Source organism: Sturnira hondurensis, unplaced genomic scaffold, assembly GCF_014824575.4.
Source record: "Sturnira hondurensis isolate 20B ecotype Veracruz unplaced genomic scaffold, ASM1482457v3 Scaffold0019428, whole genome shotgun sequence".
NCBI classification, from domain to species: Eukaryota; Metazoa; Chordata; class Mammalia; order Chiroptera; family Phyllostomidae; genus Sturnira; species Sturnira hondurensis.
The window spans coordinates 8,806,869-8,825,294 of NW_028092059.1; the positions used below are offsets into that span (position 1 = coordinate 8,806,869).

General features: G+C 44.3%; 1 protein-coding gene across 4 annotated transcripts in view; it reads left to right on the forward strand.

The window, feature by feature from the left end:
• The first annotated feature begins 357 nt into the window (after window positions 1-357).
• The window catches only part of FMNL2 (formin like 2), a 294,350-nt gene continuing 276,281 nt past the window's right edge, over window positions 358-18,426 (forward strand). For all 4 annotated transcript variants that reach the window (XM_037027832.1, XM_037027835.1, XM_037027833.1 and 1 more), the window contains exon 1: window positions 358-942. In XM_037027832.1, coding sequence (XP_036883727.1) covers window positions 826-942 — 117 coding nt within the window. In that variant the 5' untranslated portion in view covers window positions 358-825. The remainder of the gene's footprint in view (window positions 943-18,426) is intronic.

Sequence of the window (18,426 nt, forward strand, 5' to 3'; positions counted from 1 at the left end):
ATCCTTTTGAACAGTTAACAAGCTTCTGAAATTTTAATCTGAATGCTTATATTCAACCATCAATTGGCTGGATCATTCATTCATTTGTCAACCGTGTCAGAGTCAATGTTGAAGGGGTGGCTATTTCTGCTGTTGGAGTGAAGGGAGTCAAAAGCGACACAAGCTGCCCCTAGAGGGGTATAAATTGCCTTCACCACTTGCAGTCCTACCCCAGCTGGGGCCCTCCTGAGCCGGCGTGGTTTCGGCGTGCGGACGCTTTAGGCAGAAACTACGAGTCCCGGCAGTCCTCGGGGCGAGTGGGCGGAGCCCGGTTGGGGGCGGGGGTGGGGCGGGGCGGGGCTAGGGGGGCCGGGCAAGAGGGGGCATTGTGTCGGGAGCTCTGAGCTGCATTTGTCTGCTGGAGGTGCTCGTGCGGCGAGCGTTGTATTAGGCGGCAGTGGGTTGGAAGTGTCAGTGGTGGCCGCGGCCCCGGTGGGAGATTGAGTCGGAGGAACCACGCGCCCGCTGTTCATGATCGCTGGCAGGGAGTAGCGTGCCAGCAGAACAACATGCAGATGGGCGCCCTGCGCCCTGAAGACCCCTCCAGAGGAAAAGAGGCCAGGGCGGCACTGGGGCGTCAGGGAGCATGAAGGAGGCCAGGGGGCAGCTTGGCTCTGGGCGCTGCTAGGGAGCGGTGTGTGCGGCTCAGTTGCCGGGGGCGCAGCGGAGGGCGGGGAGCCCGGCAGGTCGAGCCAGCGGGCGGCAGCCCGTCGCCTAGAGCTGTTCTGATTTCTGACGCGGACGCGAGGGGCCCGGAGCAGCCCCCGACCCCGGTGTGCTGCCAACATGGGCAACGCGGGGAGTATGGATTCGCAGCAGACCGATTTCAGGGCGCACAACGTGCCTTTGAAGCTGCCGATGCCTGAACCAGGTGAACTGGAAGAACGGTTTGCCATCGTGCTGGTGAGTGCGCCACGGCCACGGTGGGGCGTGGGGCTCCGGGCCGGCGTCGCAGCTGACCCCCACCCCCTCCCCTTCTGCCCGAGTCGGGAGCGAGTATTCTGTCCCAAGGGGCAGGCTCCCACCTTCCCCTTGGAGGCCTCCCCCACCTCACTCCTCTCCGTGCCGCTTACAGCCGTGCTCAGTCCCTCTCGGGGTCCCGGGCTGGGGCCGAGGGCTCTGGGCGGGCTGCCTGGCCATCCCTGAACCCATTGTCTGGCGGGAGAGGCACCTCGCAGCCTGTGTACCCTGGAGGTGCGTCGTGGGCGAGAAGGAAAGGTGGCATGGGTCCGGGAAGAGGGGATAGTGAGCCGCTGAGGCTTTTTGTTAAAATAAACCCCCCCCCTCCCCCCGCAAGCTCCGCATCCCTGCGGACCATCCCGTGGGCGCCTAGCCCCGGGCCTGCGGGGTCCGGGGCTGAGGGGTGCGTGTGGCCGCCACCCGCAGCGCGCCGGGCGTTCGCCTCCAAGGCGAACTTGGAGGCGGAGAGGAGCTTTTCTGAAAGGGAAAGAGAAGGAAACCCACAGCAGTGCGGCATCTTGGTCCCTTAGTGAGAGGGGGCATCTGAAACTCAAGCGAGAGAGCACTTCCCCTCAGCGCGTTCCTTTTGGTCTTAAATCTTAAACCACAAAAATGTGCTGTTTTGCGGGGACGTGTTGCGAGCTGTTGTAACTCAGGGGTGACCCCTCCCCTCCCATACCCAGACAAGTTCCCGGATCCCTTCCGAAATTCGCTTCTCCTTTGAGAAGTTTACAGCTTCTCAAATCCAAGACTGAAGACTCCCTCTTTTCTCCCTTTTCTGCTGGGACCAAGTTTCTGGGCTCCTCCCTGCCATAGCTTGTCAGTGGTGTGAGCTCAAGAGGGTGTGGTGGCCTTCCCCTTGCCCCAGCTAGAGTATGTACTGCAGTTGGTCCCCAGGCTTTGATTTTTAGTGTCCCACCCTCTTTTGAGGGTTGTTGGGAGGGAATCGGGCAAGATCAGATGCATTACTATTCTGTACACTTACTTGTACATTTCCCTTTTTCTAGTTAGTTACCTCCAAACTCATCAAGGCTGGGAAGAAAGTGGAACTTGTCCTCAAGGCAGCCACATTTTGCGTTTGCATGAGGATTTTTGGCATGTAACCTCACAACCTTGGGAAGGGACCAGAGTCTGAACACAGACTGGGACATTTAAGCTGTCTTTCTTCAGGCCCGGTTTGGTACGGGGAATAATGCTCTGGATGGCAGGTGAGCTTTGTGCTCTTTGGGAGAACAGAGGCCATAAGGTTTTTCACACCACCGGGAAACTGTTGTGGCAGTGGGGAGATAGATGAGACTGCCTGTCTTGCTTTGAATCTACTGTGATCTCTCACAGCTGCTCCCACCTTGTGCAAGATGGGACACTCTGAAATAAAACAGCATAGGCTTAATTACTTCTCAAGGCAGTCTGGGTGCATGCATGTCTTTCCAGAGACAAAACTTTTTATTCAAAATCCCTTTCCTACCCTACTCATGGTTCTTACCCCAGGCTCTGGGTTTTCTGTCTTTCATCTAGGCTGTAGTGCTGTGTGTGTGTAGGGGGGACGGTGTGTGGACTTGAAATGGAAGGGCCAGAGACACTGGAAAACCAGATAACAGTAATTCAATTAAGTTCTGCTCAACTGGGATAGTATGTTTTGCATGAGCTCTTAGCTACCCTGCTGATTAATCACACATGGTATGAATTAATCTTTAGAAAAGTAATGTTTTGTCATTAACATGGTTGATTTTTGTTACAGTTAAGTCCAGCAGTCACAGATTAAGTATCTAGACATTTATGATTCTACATAAGGTCTTCTACATTTATGATTCTATCATAAGGTCTTTAGGGCAGTGGTTGGTTGTTGTGACTGCTTTTACTCTGTTTACACATAATTAGGGGGTGAGGTTCCTTTTGTAATTATTTACAATATTGTAAGCCCATCAGAAACAAACAAACACACACAAAAAACACCAGGCTGGCCTTTTCTGAATAGAGACAAAGCTTTTGGGAAAGCCTCAGCTTGGAGGCCTTCTTGTTCAAGGTACACTCAGTCATGGAAGTGGTGTTTAATGTAACTCTCCTTAGCTACAGTTTTCTTTGAAAACCTATTGAGTACAAGAGGAGTTAAAAGGATTCTATAGATTGATAGAAGTTCAGAGTTATGGTGATTTCTCTTGTCATTTTTTTGAAGTCATGTATGGGATGCTCTCAACTTTGCTTTTCTTCATGAATTGCTTAAGAAATCAGCCCAAACCATTTAATTCTAGAGATCAAGCTTGAAGGACAAATTGGTAAGATTGGTAAGTTTTTAAGTATATATGTGGAGAAATTTTCTACCCTGAGACAGTTGGGATTATTTTGGCATTATTGATCCCAGTGTTTTTTTTTTAAATCCTCACCCAAGGATATTTTTATTGATTTTAGAGAGAGAGAGGAAGGTACAGGGGAAGGGGGAGAGGGGGAGAGATGGAGACTGAGAGAAATATCTGAGAGAAGCATGGATCGGTTGCCTGCCGCACCTGTCCTGCACCTGCTCCTTCGGGCATGGAGACCCCTCTCGATGTGGCTGATGTGGCTGTGTGCTCTGACCAGGCGTCACACCTGCCACCTTTGGGTGTAGGGGATGACGCTCCAACCAGCTGAGCCACCTGGTCAGAACCTAGTTTTATTTTCTTATCTGATAAAGACCGTATGTGTTTTAGGGGGAAAACCAGGTAGTAATACTGTACAGAAAATTATAGAAGCCCCCCTCATTGTAAGTATGGTTTACATAAATAGTTCACGAGCCATTTCAGGCATGAAAAACAATTCCTCCCACCTCCATGGTCTAGAATATTGAAAACACTGGGGAAGAGTAAATAAAAGTGAAAACGACAGAGGTTCGGCTATTTCTACAAAACTTAGGAGAGAACAAACCCACTCAGTGGCAGTTCCCCAACCCCCTTCAGTGTATGTGAGTTAAATTGTATAGATCTAAAAAATTGGTGGGTGTGAGTGGAAAGGTGAGTGGAGGGGTGAAGTTTTAAAAACAATAGCTTCTTTTTAATAGGAAAAAAGTGAGATTTTAAAATAAATTTTTGTTAACTGAACTTTCTACAATAACTAGTAAAAAAATAGATAAAACTCTTAGAAGCTTAATCCTTCTAAGGAGAGTCTCCTCCTCCTCCTGTCTCCAAACCTGTCTTCTGCATTGTTATAGTAATAGTTATAAAACTGTATTTAAGGGAAAGGATTGCTGGCTCCTTACATACATTTAAAACTATTTGCATCCTTGTACTTCGCTATTAGTTAGAGCTCTAAGTGATATGCCTTTGTGTATGCACGTGTGTGATGTTTCTATTACATTCTTTGATGGAAGTATTTTATAAATTAGAAATTCAGTCTCTACTTTAACTTTTCCTTTAGCATGTGTATGTTTTATGTATTTTGCAGGTAACACTTATAATTAAATATCTGTGTGGCATTCCACTATTGAACACAGTCTAATTGTTAGGAACACACATGCATACACAATTACTCCCATGTCCTTTATTTTTAAAAGTGACAGTCCGAAGGCGGTTTTTGGGTGGTCTTTGTCCAAGAATACCTCCTTCTCATCCCTAATATTCAGTAATTTTTGGCTTGCAGTCACTGTCTTCCAATGCCTTTGTGAAAGCCCTCTCCCAGCTGCTAGATTTCTGTGATATCAAGTATCAGGCTGCTCAGCCTGATTGAAAAAGATTAGGAAGTGATGGCTTAGGGCAGTATTATCTTATGTCTGATACCCGGAACTACTGTGGTATGTAATTAATTTGAGTCAGTTTCCTTTCCCTCCTCCCTCCCTCTCTCTTCCCCTCCCCTCCCCTCCCCCATGTCCTTTCCTCTCTTCCTTCTCCTTCTCCCTCTGCTTGCCCTGAGGTTGAACATGGTCATTTTGCTTTAGGAAGAAGTGGACTCATCTTTGTATCTCTTCTATTATATTATACTTCCTTGGGGCTAGAACTGGGAAGGAAAAAAAGAGGGGGAGCTGGAACTAGCAGTAATGCTATTTAAAAAAACAACACCTAAATCTAGTAAATGCAAGTTTCAGACTATAAAATTGGCAGAAATTTCTTAGAAGTGACTAAAGTGAGGTACACTTGATGTTTCTCTTCACATTTTGGCATCTTCACCGTGCTGTTCTTGGGGTTAATGCTGGTTTGTTCTCAGACCGTGCTCTTCAGTTTTTCCTACCCATTCAGACTAGACCTGCCTTGGTGAGGAAGTGTAGGTTTTCCACGTCAGAGGGAAGAGGCAATCTGCCAGTGCAGTGTGTACACTCCAAATGTAATCGCTTGTGAAAGGGACCAGGAAGGTCAAGTTTTACCATTTACATTTCTTTCCCTCTGCAAGGTGTTGTTCCCTCTCAACCACTTCCAAAGAGTGCTCTTGCCATGAAGTCTGCTGAGCAGATGGATGGGTAGCAGTGAAGTGAAGCAGTGAAGCAGTGAGGCCCTTGTCAGATGCATGCTGATTTGTTTTCTCACAACCTTTCTCCTCTTGGGAGGGAGGGAGGGAGAGAGATGAGGGATGGGGGTGGAGTGTTGTCACTTTGAGCCATTACAGTCTCCTCCTAGACAGTAACCCCTTAGCTGTTTTGTTTTCAAATGTAGAAATGTGTGCTTAGGACTGTGCTTGTTATCATTATCTGGGTGTATTTCCCACCCCACCTCCCACAATATCAATATATGTAGGTGTCTAGGATAGAAGCTGATCAAAGGCTGTATATTCTGAATGTTAAGTGTTTGGCTCTAGTGAGAGGCTGGCAGCAGCAAAAACTTATGAAATCTGGGGGAGCAAAGGTATGCATGCCCTTAAGTCCTGAAGTGATAAGAATTGCTTATACCTGTGGCCTCTTATTTAGCAAACAGCATTAGCCTGGTTTCTAGAATTATATTAGCTGTACCATCTTGAGCAACTGAAACTCTTTCCTCTGGTTCTTGATGTTCCTCCTCTGTAAATAGGAACAAAAGTTGACATGACTGTTAGGGTAGTCATGAGGTTTTTAAAAACCATAGCACTTGAAAGTATAAAAATGTCAAGAACACAAAATATTGTGATCCATCAGCTGACATCATATGTTGAACAACTTTTGTGTAGACAAGTGTGTAGCTGTATTCTGTGTGGTCTAGAGGGTAGAGTCTTCAGGGTTGGTGACTGAAAATCTCATAAACCAAAGGAAAAGTATTTTTGCTTTTAGGTTGTCAAAAATGAATAGTGAGGCCCTGGCTGGTGTAGCTCAGTGGATTGAGCATGGGCCTGGGAACCACACGATCGCAGTTCGATTCCCAGTCAGGGCACATGCCTGGGTTGCAGGCCAGTTCCCTGTTCCCGGCAGGGGACGCATGAGAGGCAACCGTACATTGATATTTCTCTCTCTCTCTCTCTCTTTTTCCTTCCCTTCCCCTCTAAGATAAATAAATAAAGTGTTTAAAAAACTGAATAGTGAGTTCTCTGAATTGCTCAGGCAGAAGCTGTGTGAAAAATACTGATGCTTGGAAGGTCTTTCCAAACTCAAGACATAGCTAGTACATCTATTGGCTTCAATGGTGCTTCCTGGAGATGAATCTTCCACTTGCAAGATTCTAGACATAGCAACTGAGAGTGGGGAAGGGTCTTGTAGGTTCCTCCTGGGCTCAAAGAAGAAAATAAGTACAGACTTATGCATGATCTAGAAATCCATCTGACTTTACAGAAACTGTTGCCTGAAGGGCTTGGACTCACTGAGAAATGCTCTTCTTTCCATTCTTAGGTCTTGGGCAATAAGGGCAGGGTGAAGTGGGTTCTCCGGGCCTGACATTTAAACCAGTAATGGGTGTTATGAAAGTGGCTAATAGAAGAAGCACTGATTCTAGATGATGGTCTCTCTTGTGCAAGATGGTGCTGGTATCTGGGATTTTCTTATCAGAACAGTTTAAAAAGAACAAACTGGAATTCCTGAGGGAGGTGGGTGGGGTACCAGCTGTGTAGCTGCTTGGCAGATGCCCCTTGCAGAATGGCTCTTACACTCTATAGCGGGGGTGTGTGCCCCACCCCCCATCACATGGAGTATGTCCCTGGGCTTATGGGTCATGGTGTCTGTGAAGAGGCTCCGTGAGCCTTCTTGGCTCTCACCTACTTGAACGCTGGCTACAAAGGTAACTCACTTCTTGTCTTTCCTCGAAGATGGTGCCTGTTAATACCGCAGGGTGATCTTCTCCCTTCCCCAGTCACCCCATCCTCGTCTCCATAATCCTCCTTTTAGCAGGACCCCAAGGACTATGCCGTTTCTAACAGATATGACATAATTTGGAAGTAATGTCTAAGGAAGGGCTGGTAGGCTGGAAAGCTGCCTCACAGGTGTGGGCCAAGATGGCTGGGAATCCATTGCCCAGGAAATACCAGATTCCTACTTGAAGGTAGAGTGGTATTTGATGTAGACAGATAGAAGTGTGCTTTCTTTTCATTCTTAAAAAGCAAACATGGGCCCTGGCTGGTGTGGGTCAGTGGACTGAGTGACAGCCTGCAGATGGAAGGGTTGCTGCTTTGATTCCCAGTCAGGGCACGTGCCTGGGTTGCGGACCAGTCCTCCAGTTGGGGCGTGTGACAGGCAACCAGTTGATGTTTCTCCTGCACATCAATGTTTCTCTCCCTCTCTTTCTCCCTCTTTTCCCCTCTCTCTAAAAATAAATAAAATATTTTGAAAAACCCAAACCAAACATGGCTACTGGCATCAGAGCTCATAGGTAGGTACCTTATCCCAAACTTCTTCCAATACGCAGGACATACCAAAGGTGTTCCCCCCTCATCACATTATCACTGTTCTTGCGTGGTGTGAAAGTGACTTCATTGACTCTTATTTCACATGCAGCCTTAGTCTGCCCTCTTGGCTGAACAAGCTTTTTTACATTTATAAGCCCCTGTATCTGCTGCCACAGAGCTGAGTGAGGTATTTAGGCCCTGTGCTCCCCATGGGCAATCTCTCTGACTGCCTTCTGCATGGTGGACCATGCCAATGGCCTGCTTTATAAAAACTTGTTGGGAAAGTGTCAGATTGTTCATGTTTTTGGCCCGGTGACTGATATCATTCCTTATCTATCTCAGGTCCTGCCCGAGTTGAGCATTTGCTCCGGAAACTGACTTTTTCCTTGTCCCCACCCTCCCCTAAGCAAGGAAGTTTGGCTGAATACTTTATTTAAGATAGGAGAATGAAGGGACTGACAAGCTAAAGCCATGGTTCTCAAGGTGACTGCATAGCAACACCTGGAAGCCTCAAAAAATACGAATGCCCGGGTCCCACTACCTGCGATTCTGATGAGTTCCTCTGCGGTGTGACCCGAGCCTCAGGGATTTTACCAGCTCCTTAGGAATCTGAATGTGCAGCCTTGGTTGAGGGCCATTGTGCTAGAGGCATGGGTCTCCCCCTTTTCCTGCTTCCCCCCAAAACCAAACCAAAGTTAAAACCACAGTGAAAAAAGCAGATGAGTGAGGTAGAAAGGAATTAGGTGAAGAAATTACGCAAAGTGGAGAAAGTTAAACACCAAAACTCCTAAAGACGTTTGACTCAACCAAAACCACCACCATGAGAAATACAGAGGAAATGGATCAAAGCCTGTTGAAGGTTAGGGACTTATTTAACTATTGGAGAAATGACCATCAAATAATCATACAGGAAATTTGCTGAGAAAGTTCTATTATAACTAAAGTGAACAGTGACTCTGAGGTGTACCCCTGGACTAGAACACTTGATAAATCTATTGTATTTTTGCTCAGGCCTCTATTCTCCAGCCTAATTGTTTGTTGGTTCAATGCAGACCTTTTGCTTTGATCTCTGGTTTTACCACTTACAAAGACTTGGTGAGCTTGGCTCCCTGGAGTGAAATTCAAATACACTTGTGAAATGTAAACAACATTCGTTTATTAAGAATTCTATAATCAAGACAAATTGGCATGCTCTGTAAGCAATTAGCTAAGAGAAGAGAACGATAAATAGGATGCTAGGTCAAGAATGACCTGATTATTCTCAATGCAAGACTCTAGTTATTCCTTTAGTATTATAATACAAACAAATACACATTCCTCTTATAATATTTAGCACTTGTGGTTTGGGGTTGGAGGACAACATATGTGGTTTTCTGAACTGAGAGGGTAGAAGAAATTATTGTTTCATTTTCATCTAGAAATATAAGTGTCTTTCAAAGAAATGTAGGTGATTGGTTTGTGACCAAACAAAACTTTCTAGTAATTGGGAATAGTGTGAGAGAAGGTATGGATTTAGTTGGGAATTAAAGAAAAATAATGGAGCTTTACTTTGGTGGGCAGGGTAAAGATGATGACTTTTTACAATGGTAGAAAGATGGGAAATAATCCCATCTGCCTTTGCTGAATAATGTTATTATTATTCTTTATCTAGAGGAAACAGTAGGATAACTCATAACAGAAGTTGGATAGAACATGGGTCGATTTGCACTGTGGTGACACAGTTTGCACAGTGCAGTGATTTCGGTCCGGCTAAATATCTCACTAGTGAAAGTTGGGAGACCTTAGTGTAAAGGTCATGAATCAGATGAGTAGCTTTATAGGTTCTGGTCCCTTCAGCCTCCAATATATGTTCAGCCTTATGGTTTTTCCAAGGAAACTTTGCCTGTTTAGTGATGATTGGATATCTTGTCTAGTCAGGATTCTTTATCCCCAAGGACTTCTGCCTGGTAAACCTAGGTAGCCAATTCAGTCCACATGACTTGGGACCGGGACACTAAATTTGGAGTTGGTGAACCTCCAGGCCTTACTACAGAATCATTGTTTTATTGGCAACTAATCAGGCCATCAGATGCAAATGTGGAGAGACCCTTTAGTTAAAGACTGTGTGGCCTTCTGGGGCTGTGGACCCATTTCCCTTGCTAGTGTCCCGCCTCCCTAGTGTCCCGCCTCCCTAATGTCCCTCCACAGGAAAACTTTTGATTTTTAGGGTCAGCTTTTCCGAAGGCATTTGTTACAAGGTTTAGAAATCTCCATGTCATCTGTAAATTTACCAGATCCTAATCCCCATTTAATGGAGTGATGCTTCAACATTAGACATCTATATTTTTGTTATTTTACCAATAATTGTCAGAAATTCCGAGGGTTGGCTTCTTGTGATTTTTCTGTTGATAATGGAGAAATTTAAAAATTCTTTTTTGGCTGTTCTTTAGAATGATAAAGAATTGTTCTTTAATCATCCTTTAAATGAAACTTTGTATTGAAGAATAGTATACGAAGGAAAATGAACCCACATCATTAATTGTACAGCTTGGTGGGTTTTCACAAACAACACGCTGTTGTCACCAGCCCTTCCAAGAGAAATAAGAATCTGCTTTCCTGTTTTTCTTCAGACCTGGCTTGACTTGGCCCTTTGCCTCCCCAGTCACAGTGGTTCACCTGAACTTACTTTCCTAGTGGCTAGATGTACGTGGAGAAGAGCAGACCACAGGATTGTGCCTTGTGGTCTGATTCTAAATGGCTCTAACCATGAGGTTTCCACCACTTCCTTTGCGAACTCTCCTCTGTCCAAGTAGGTCTGACCATTAGAGATACTGACATTGTAGCATTTTTCTGTTGCTTTTAGTTATATCATTGCTAACCCTAATGGTATTTGTGTGTGTCTGTAGTATCTGTTCTTCATAATACGGAGAAGAGAACATTTTGATTTACGTTCCTAGAGTAAATCATGAATGCCGAGGAATTTCCACAATGAAAATGACCATTTGCCCTGGCCTGTTTGGCTGAGTTGGTTGGGCATTGTCTTGCAAGCTGAAAGGTTGCAGGTTCGATTCCCGGTCAGGCCACATGCCTGCAGATTTGGTTTCCAGATCAGAGTGCGTGCAGGAGGCAACTAATCTATGTTTCTGTCTCACATGGGTGTTTTTCTCCCTCTCCTTTCCCTCCGCCTTCCCCTCTCTCTACTATCAGTAAGAAAAAAAAAAAAGAACATTTGCAGTTTGGGCTTTAATACTTGGAATTATGCAGTTGCAGATACAAGTTTTACTTATTTACTGAAGCCTAAGTTTTGGCTTTAGTTTTTGCTATCCCTCTTGATGCTCCTTTTGAAATATTAAAAGGTGTAAGATTGTGAATTTTACCTTCTGGTTCAGTTTTCCCATCAAGGCCCTCTTATGTTGTTTTAGACTTTGATCCGGTTTGAGAGGGGCTTTGTCCACGTTTGTTGTTAATGGTTTACCTTCCACACTGTCCCCTGTGACTTTTGTGTCTCTCCCAGCCTTCTCATCGAAGCCTTCCACTGTCTGGCCAGAGCCACCTCCTCTTCTGTTTCCTTCCTTGACCCAGACTTGGCGTTTGCTTTCTCCCTATGCACAGAACAGGCCTGTGCTACTCCGTATGTCTTTTCTCAAGTGACTTTTCTGCTTATGAAGAAATATATAGCCAGCCTTCAGGGCTCTTATGAAATCCCACCTCTTCCAAATGTCCTTGTAGTCAGATCTACATCAGCTTGGGGGAGATGGGAAAAACAACTCTCCTCACTTTGATCTGTTTATGGTATGAATAGTATGCATTATTTCCCTTACTCATGAGACCCTTGACTAAATATCACCTTGTGTGAGGTGTGACTGTAAAATAAGGGGATGCTTTTATGTGTAACTTTGTAGTCACTCATTATACTCTTACCCATCTGTTTATGTCCATGTTTTATTTGGTAGTTCACATTGTGGGCTCCTGGAAGACAAGGATTATATCTGACAGGCCCTGGCACTTCCCCTCATCCAGCACAGTGCTTGGTCCAGGGGAGGGTCTTTGCAGAAAAGTACCGACTTGGGTAGAGAATGGTGCGCGTTGACGCATGGCCAGGAACTGAGTAGCTCTAAGTAAGTCCGAGAACTTACTTAACTGACCACACTGGGCTGACTGTGGATTGCACATAATTGGCCTTTGTGTTGAAAGGAAATTTTGTCACAGAATCTTACTCATCTTGGTATTCCCCACACCACTTGACTGTAGTAGGTGTCCAAGAATACTGTGTCCAGAGGTAATAAGTTGGCATCATGCTTCACCTGATTCTTTATAGGAAAAGGGTGAATTAGGAGAAGAGGAGTAGGGCAGTTGAAATGGCCAAGGACAGCCAGTAGTTTTTCACTAAGCCACTGTCACTAAGCCAGATCAGTATGTCATGAGGTACTGGCATCAGTGAGTAGTAGCACAGGGCTTTCTTTCTTTTTTTTTTTTTAATATTTATTTTTAGAGAGGGGGTAGGGAGGGGGAAAGAAACATCGATGTGGAAGAGAGACATTGATCGGTTGCTACAGCGACCTTTCACTTTGTGGGATGATGCCCAACCAGCTGAGCCACTCTGGTCGGGACAGAACAGAACTTTCTTAATGTAAAATGTCCTTCAGGATACTTTCTTTTAAATTTGGATTGAGGCAGGTTTAAGTGAGCAACATTCCTTGTTTTGGCGTTTTAGTGCTTTGCTCTTTGCAAAGCTTTTCAAATGATCTTCTCTAAGAGTTCTTAATAAATGAGGCAAATAGGACATGAGAGTGTGTGGCTTGAGGTTGTATAGGGAGGCAGTGACGTCGGTGAGTCAGTCCTAGGTCTTTCGCATTAAAACTGCTGGGGCATGTCACTGTAAAACAAGGTAATGTATATGTGCTCCTTCATGTTCGGTCCTGCTTTATAAGCATTATCTCTGATGCTCCTGGTAACCCTTGGAGGGAGCTGTTACCTTCCTTTTCCTAATGAGACGGGGCTCGGCGTGAAAAAGTGGCCACTACCAAATGATGGAGGCAGGATTTGAATCCAGATGCTCTGCTGCGAGAATCCGCCTCTTTGCCCTGTACTACCCTGCATATTTTCCTAGTAAGCTGTAAGATGTCATTAAATGTATGCTTCTTGTTCTTCGTGTACTCTCCAGACTAAATTCGTTAATTCACACACTAACTGCTTTGGATGAGTCCAGCATCAGTGTAGTTGTAGATATACTAAGTTCCAGAGGTTCAGAAGGAAGGTGCCCTTGCTGTGTTTTGAGTGTTGAGAAAAAAGTTTCCTTGGAATAGGAAGTAGAGTAACGCCAGCTTGGCCCCAACCACTGCTGTACTCCCCTATTTTTACATATATAAATATATAAATAGAAATATTTATATATAATGAATGAATTGGTAGTGCTATTATAGTTGTCCCATTTTTTTCTCCCCTTTATTCCCCTCCACCTTGTATTCCCCCTCTCACCAGCATTCCCCACCTTAGTCCATGTCCATGTCCATACTATTCTTAACCTCCTTCTGTATATTTTGTACCTACCAATTATGCTTCTTATTCCCTGTACCTTTTCCCCCATTCTCCCTCCCCCTCCCCACTGATAACCCTCCAAGTGATCTCCATTTCTGTGATTCTCTTGCTGTTCTAGTTCTTTGTTTAGTTTTTTTTTTTTAGGTTCAGTTGTCGATGTTGTGAGTTTGTTGTCATTTTACTGTTCATATTTTTGATAATCTTTTTCTTAGATAAGTTCGTTTAACGTTTCATGTATTCCTTTAATTGGTGATGATGAGCTCCTTTAATTTTACCTTATCTGGGAAGCACTTTATCTGCCCTTCCATTCTAAATGAAAGCTTTGCTGGATAGAACAATCTTGGATGTAGGTCTTTGGATTTCATAACTTGGAATACTTCTTTCCAGCCCCTTCTTGCCTGTAAGGTCTCTTTTGAGAAATCAGCTGACAGTCTGACGGGAACTCCTTTGTAGGTGACTATCCCCTTATCTCTTGCTGCTTCTAGGATTCTTTCTTTATCTTTAGTCTTAGGTAATGTGATTAATGTACCTTGGTATGTGCTTCCTTGGATCCAACTTCTTTGGGACTCTGGGCTTCCTGGACTTCCTGGAAGTCTATTTCCTTTGCCAGATTGGAGAAATTCTTTATTATTTTTTCAAATAAGTTTTCCATTTCTTGCTCTTCTTCCTCTCCTTCTGGCAACCTATGATTTGGATGTTGGAACGGTTAAAGTTGTCCCAGAAGTTCTTAAGCCTCTCCTCATTTTTTTGGATCTTGTCTTTTCATTCTGTTCTGGTTGAATGTTTATTTCTTCCTTCTCCAAATTGTTGATTTGAGTCCTGGTTTCCTTCCCTTCACTGTTAATTCCCTGTATGTTTTTCTTTATTTCACTTTGCATAGCCTTCACTTTTTCCTCTATTTTGTGTCCATACCTGACCATTTCTGTGAGTATCCTGATTATCAGTGTTTTGAACTCTGTATCTGATGGGTTGGTTATCTCTTCATTATCTATTTTTGGAGTTTTGATGTGTTCTTTGATTAGGGCCCTATTTTTTTGTCTCAGCATAGCTATGCATACATAGTAAGGGGTGGAGCCTTAGGTGTTCACCAGGGTGGGACAACCCCCGTCTCTGCATTGTGATGCTGTATATGGGGGCGGGGTCTGAGAGGGAACAGTGGCACTTGTTCCGCTCTCTGCCAGATTTCAGTCACTTCCCCTGCTACCCACAAGCAAATTGGGCCTTTCAGTTGCTGATTTCCAGAGGGGTAGGTTTGTGTATGTTCTGGGACCCTGTGGATCTCTCCAACAAATTGTCTTGTGAGGCTGGGAGAATTTGTTGTCAAATTCTTGCTGTCAGAACCTCAACTCCCACTGGTGTTTTCAGTCAGAGGTTTTGAGGCTTTATTTCCCTGGACTGGAAACCTGGGTTGCCAGGTTGAGTGGTCTTGCTCCTTCTGGTTTATCTTCACACGAATGTGGGACCACCTGGTCCACCAGCCAACGCCTTGCCCCGCCAGCCACCACCTTGCCCCAAGTCCTCTCTGCTCTGGCTGCCTGTCTCCACCTTTCCTACTGGTCTGCATGAATGTTTCTTCTTTAACTCCTTGGTTGTCAGACTTCCTTGTAATTGTATTTCTGGATATTTTTTGTTTTTAAATTTGTTGTTGTCCTTCTTTTGGTTATGTGAGGAGGCAAAGTGTATCTACCTGTGCCTTCATCTTGGCCAGAAGTCTTGTTGTTCCACTTATTAATGCATTCATTTGTTTGATTCTTGTGTGTGCCTTGACCAGGGATCGAACCTGCAACATGAGTTTATGGGTGTGACCCTCTAACCAACTGAGCTACCAGGTCAGGGCAAGAGACTGTCCTTTGTATTGTACCTTGTGCAGTTTTACCCATCTGTCACTGCTTTAAAAGAGCTTCTGCTTTAATCAGACCACCCAAAACTATTTACTGAACACTTACTATGTTCTAGGAATTGTTGCAGGCACTAGAGGATGCAGTGCTGCATGAGGCTGACCACCTGTCTACCCTCAGGGTGTTTACAGTCTAGTGCTGCATGAGAGCAGTGTGGGGGGGGGGCATACACAAACCGGGTACACAGATAAGTGGACCTGGCCTATGTTGCAAAGAGTTACAACAGTAATCTAGAATAATGTGAGGTGGTGCCCCCTTGGTTAAGATCTGAATGATGGGGAGCAGGCAGCCAGTGTGTGGAGATCAGGTAGGACCCCTTAAGCAGAATGAGTATTCACTTGTTTCTCCTCTGCTGGTTCAGAATGGGGTTCCACTGACCGTGGAGCAAATGGAGGGAATAGCACCTTCGGCAGTGTGCCTAGGTGGGGGTGAGGAGTGCATTTCCTTTGTCATGACAGAGCCCCTTCTACTAAGTGGCTTTGTGCAGTCACAATTCTGTCACTTACGAAATTTAAATAATTTCTAACAAATTGTTGCAGTCTTGTCACTATTCGAGACCCAAGGGACATACAGTTTGAAAAGGGAGTATTTGATTTGTATGGACAGTGCCCTTGTGAGTAAAGGCACTCTGAAAGCCAGTATTTGGAATGACCCATTTTATGTGCTTGAAGCCATGGGTTTCTGGGTCTGGCAAGTTAGAGTGAAATTTCTTTTTTTTTTTTGCTTTACCTTGCTACTCACATGTTGCTCACATTTAAAAAAAAATTATGTCAAGGTGAATGGAATTGGAGAGTATTATGCTAAGTGAAATAAGTCAGGCTGTGAAAGACAAATACTATATGATCTCACCTGTAAGTGGAACCCAGTGAACAAAGCAAACAAATGATCAAAATAGAACCCGAGAGAAGGAAACGAGGAGCAAACTGACAGTGATCAGAGGGGATGGGGGAGGGGGATAAGCAGAAAAGAAGGGGAGGGGCCTAGTTAAAGAGCAAGTATGAATGACCCATGGGCAACAGGGTGGGGATTCACTGTGTGTGTGTTGGGGGGGGGGTGTTGGGGGGGCAGGGGAGAGCAGTGGGAGAAAATTGGGACAAATGTAATGGAACAACAAAATAAATAAAGTAAAAAAATTATGTCAAGGGCATATAAGAGGCTTTTTTTTTTTTCTGAAGTTGAAAGTACTGTATAGTTGATTATCCCTAAAATTCCTTAAGTTGCCCATAAAAGTACAGTAAGCACAGTTTAGTAAGCACTTCTGCAGCCCCAGAAGGCAATTCTTATGCAGGTTAACGTTTGAAAACCTCCGAGCTCGACTGAAGGAGAGGCCATGACAGAAAAGTCCATGTGGCCAGAGCTCTCCAGGCAGTGGGGCCATTCTGCCTGTCACTGTCCTCTCTGGCAGTGACTGGAAAATGGGTGGAGAATTCTAACATCTTGCTTGCATATAGGTTTACTCCATTCAGTATCACCTTAAGCCTTTAAATACATGAGTGGATTTGTTTCCTGTGAAGATTTTAAGGCAGCCTTCAAGTTAAATGTGGGTTTGGTGCATGTGCAGCAATAATAGCAACATAGTCACCGATTGTGCGTTTCCTTAATCACTTCAGCAAACATGAAAGGTAGCTCCGGTTACGAAGGGGTTATGAAGGGTATGAATCCTCTGTTTCACATAGGAGAAACTCAAGATTACAGCTGTTAAGGGTCTTTCCTGGGGACACACATTCCTAGTAGGAGTTGGGGCTGAAAATCAACTTTGTTGCCTGTAAAGCTGTGTTCCTAACATACTACTGTTTGGAGTGCCATTTACAAAATATAAGTATGATAAATATAAATATAATGTTCCAGAGTAAATGGAAATCCCTGTAAGGGTAAGCTCACTATCTTTTCAGCCTTTATTAATTTTGTTGATATATACCCAGAACCAGTAACAACTATATAGTCATCAAAAAAAATTAAAGATAAAATAAGAACTGGATGAATAAGCCATTGTCTGCTGTTGAAATAGTAAAGGCCAAATAAGCTTGTGATCAAATTGGCTTTTTTCTAGAAACAGTTGTCCTCTAAAAGCTTTCTGAAGGCTCTCTTTCAGACAACTGCCTCTGAACCTTTGTTTTTTTAAATGTCCCTGGTAAAATGGCTGTGTTGTTACAGCTTGAAGGGTGTGTAGTAAGCCTTTTGATCAGCCCTTAGTGATGGCCCATAGACTTGCTTGTGCGGGGAACAACTGTTATTATCTTGTATTAGAATGCTTTATGTTGGGGGCTGCTTATATTTAGTAAACAAATTCCATCCATCCATTCACCAAATGCTCTGTTTGAGTGTTTATTTGCAGCCAGGCACTGTTAACATGCTGGGGCACAAAGGTGAATAAAGATCTCTCTGCCTTTGAGGGGTTAACTGCTTAGTGGAAGACATAGGCATGAAAATGAAAATGGGATTTTATTTTTTATTACTATTATTTAATCTTCAACCCAGGATATGTCTTATTGATTTTAGTGGCAAGGGGTGGGGTGGGGAGGGGAGAAACATAGATGTGAGAGAGAGACATCAATCAGTTGTCTCCCATATGTGCTCTGACTGGGTATCAAACCCGCAACCTACATATGTGCCCTGATTGGGAATTGAACCCATAACCTTTCGGTGTACCGATGATGCACCAAAGCCACCCCAGCCAGGGTGGCTTCTGACACCAGGGCTGAAAATGAAATTTTCAAAGTCATTTATCATATGTGTATGCTATGTACAGAATGTACTATGGAAGGGCATATTAAGGTTAACATTTTGTAACATGGTAGGTTAACTTGGTGAACCTAGACGAGTCGTTACATTAGGCTGAAAGTTATAGTTCATAAAGTACAGATGAAGTGAATTCTGCTCCACCTGAATGCTTAAAGATTCCTGTGTGTGTGTTAAGTGTGCCTGTGCCAACCCCTTGGATGAATCTGGTTCATCCAAGTTCAACCACTTGGATGAACCGAGGCTTACTCCTGGGTTTCGTGCACCACAAACTAAGTACATGTCTGTCGTACTTACTTTCCTAGAGAGCTGGCAGCCTTCTCTACAAAGCTTATCGTAAGAAGTGATGGTCCTTATCATTAGGACCCAGAATGAGCATTAAATGAACTATTAAAAGTTTAGTTTAAAAAATGCTTGGAAATGAGCACAGGCTTTGAAATTAGACCTGAGTTTGAATGAGGATTTTGTTGCTTACTGGCAGTGTGATCCTTCTAAGCCCGGGGAGCCATGCTGGTCATGTGAATTCAAGAGT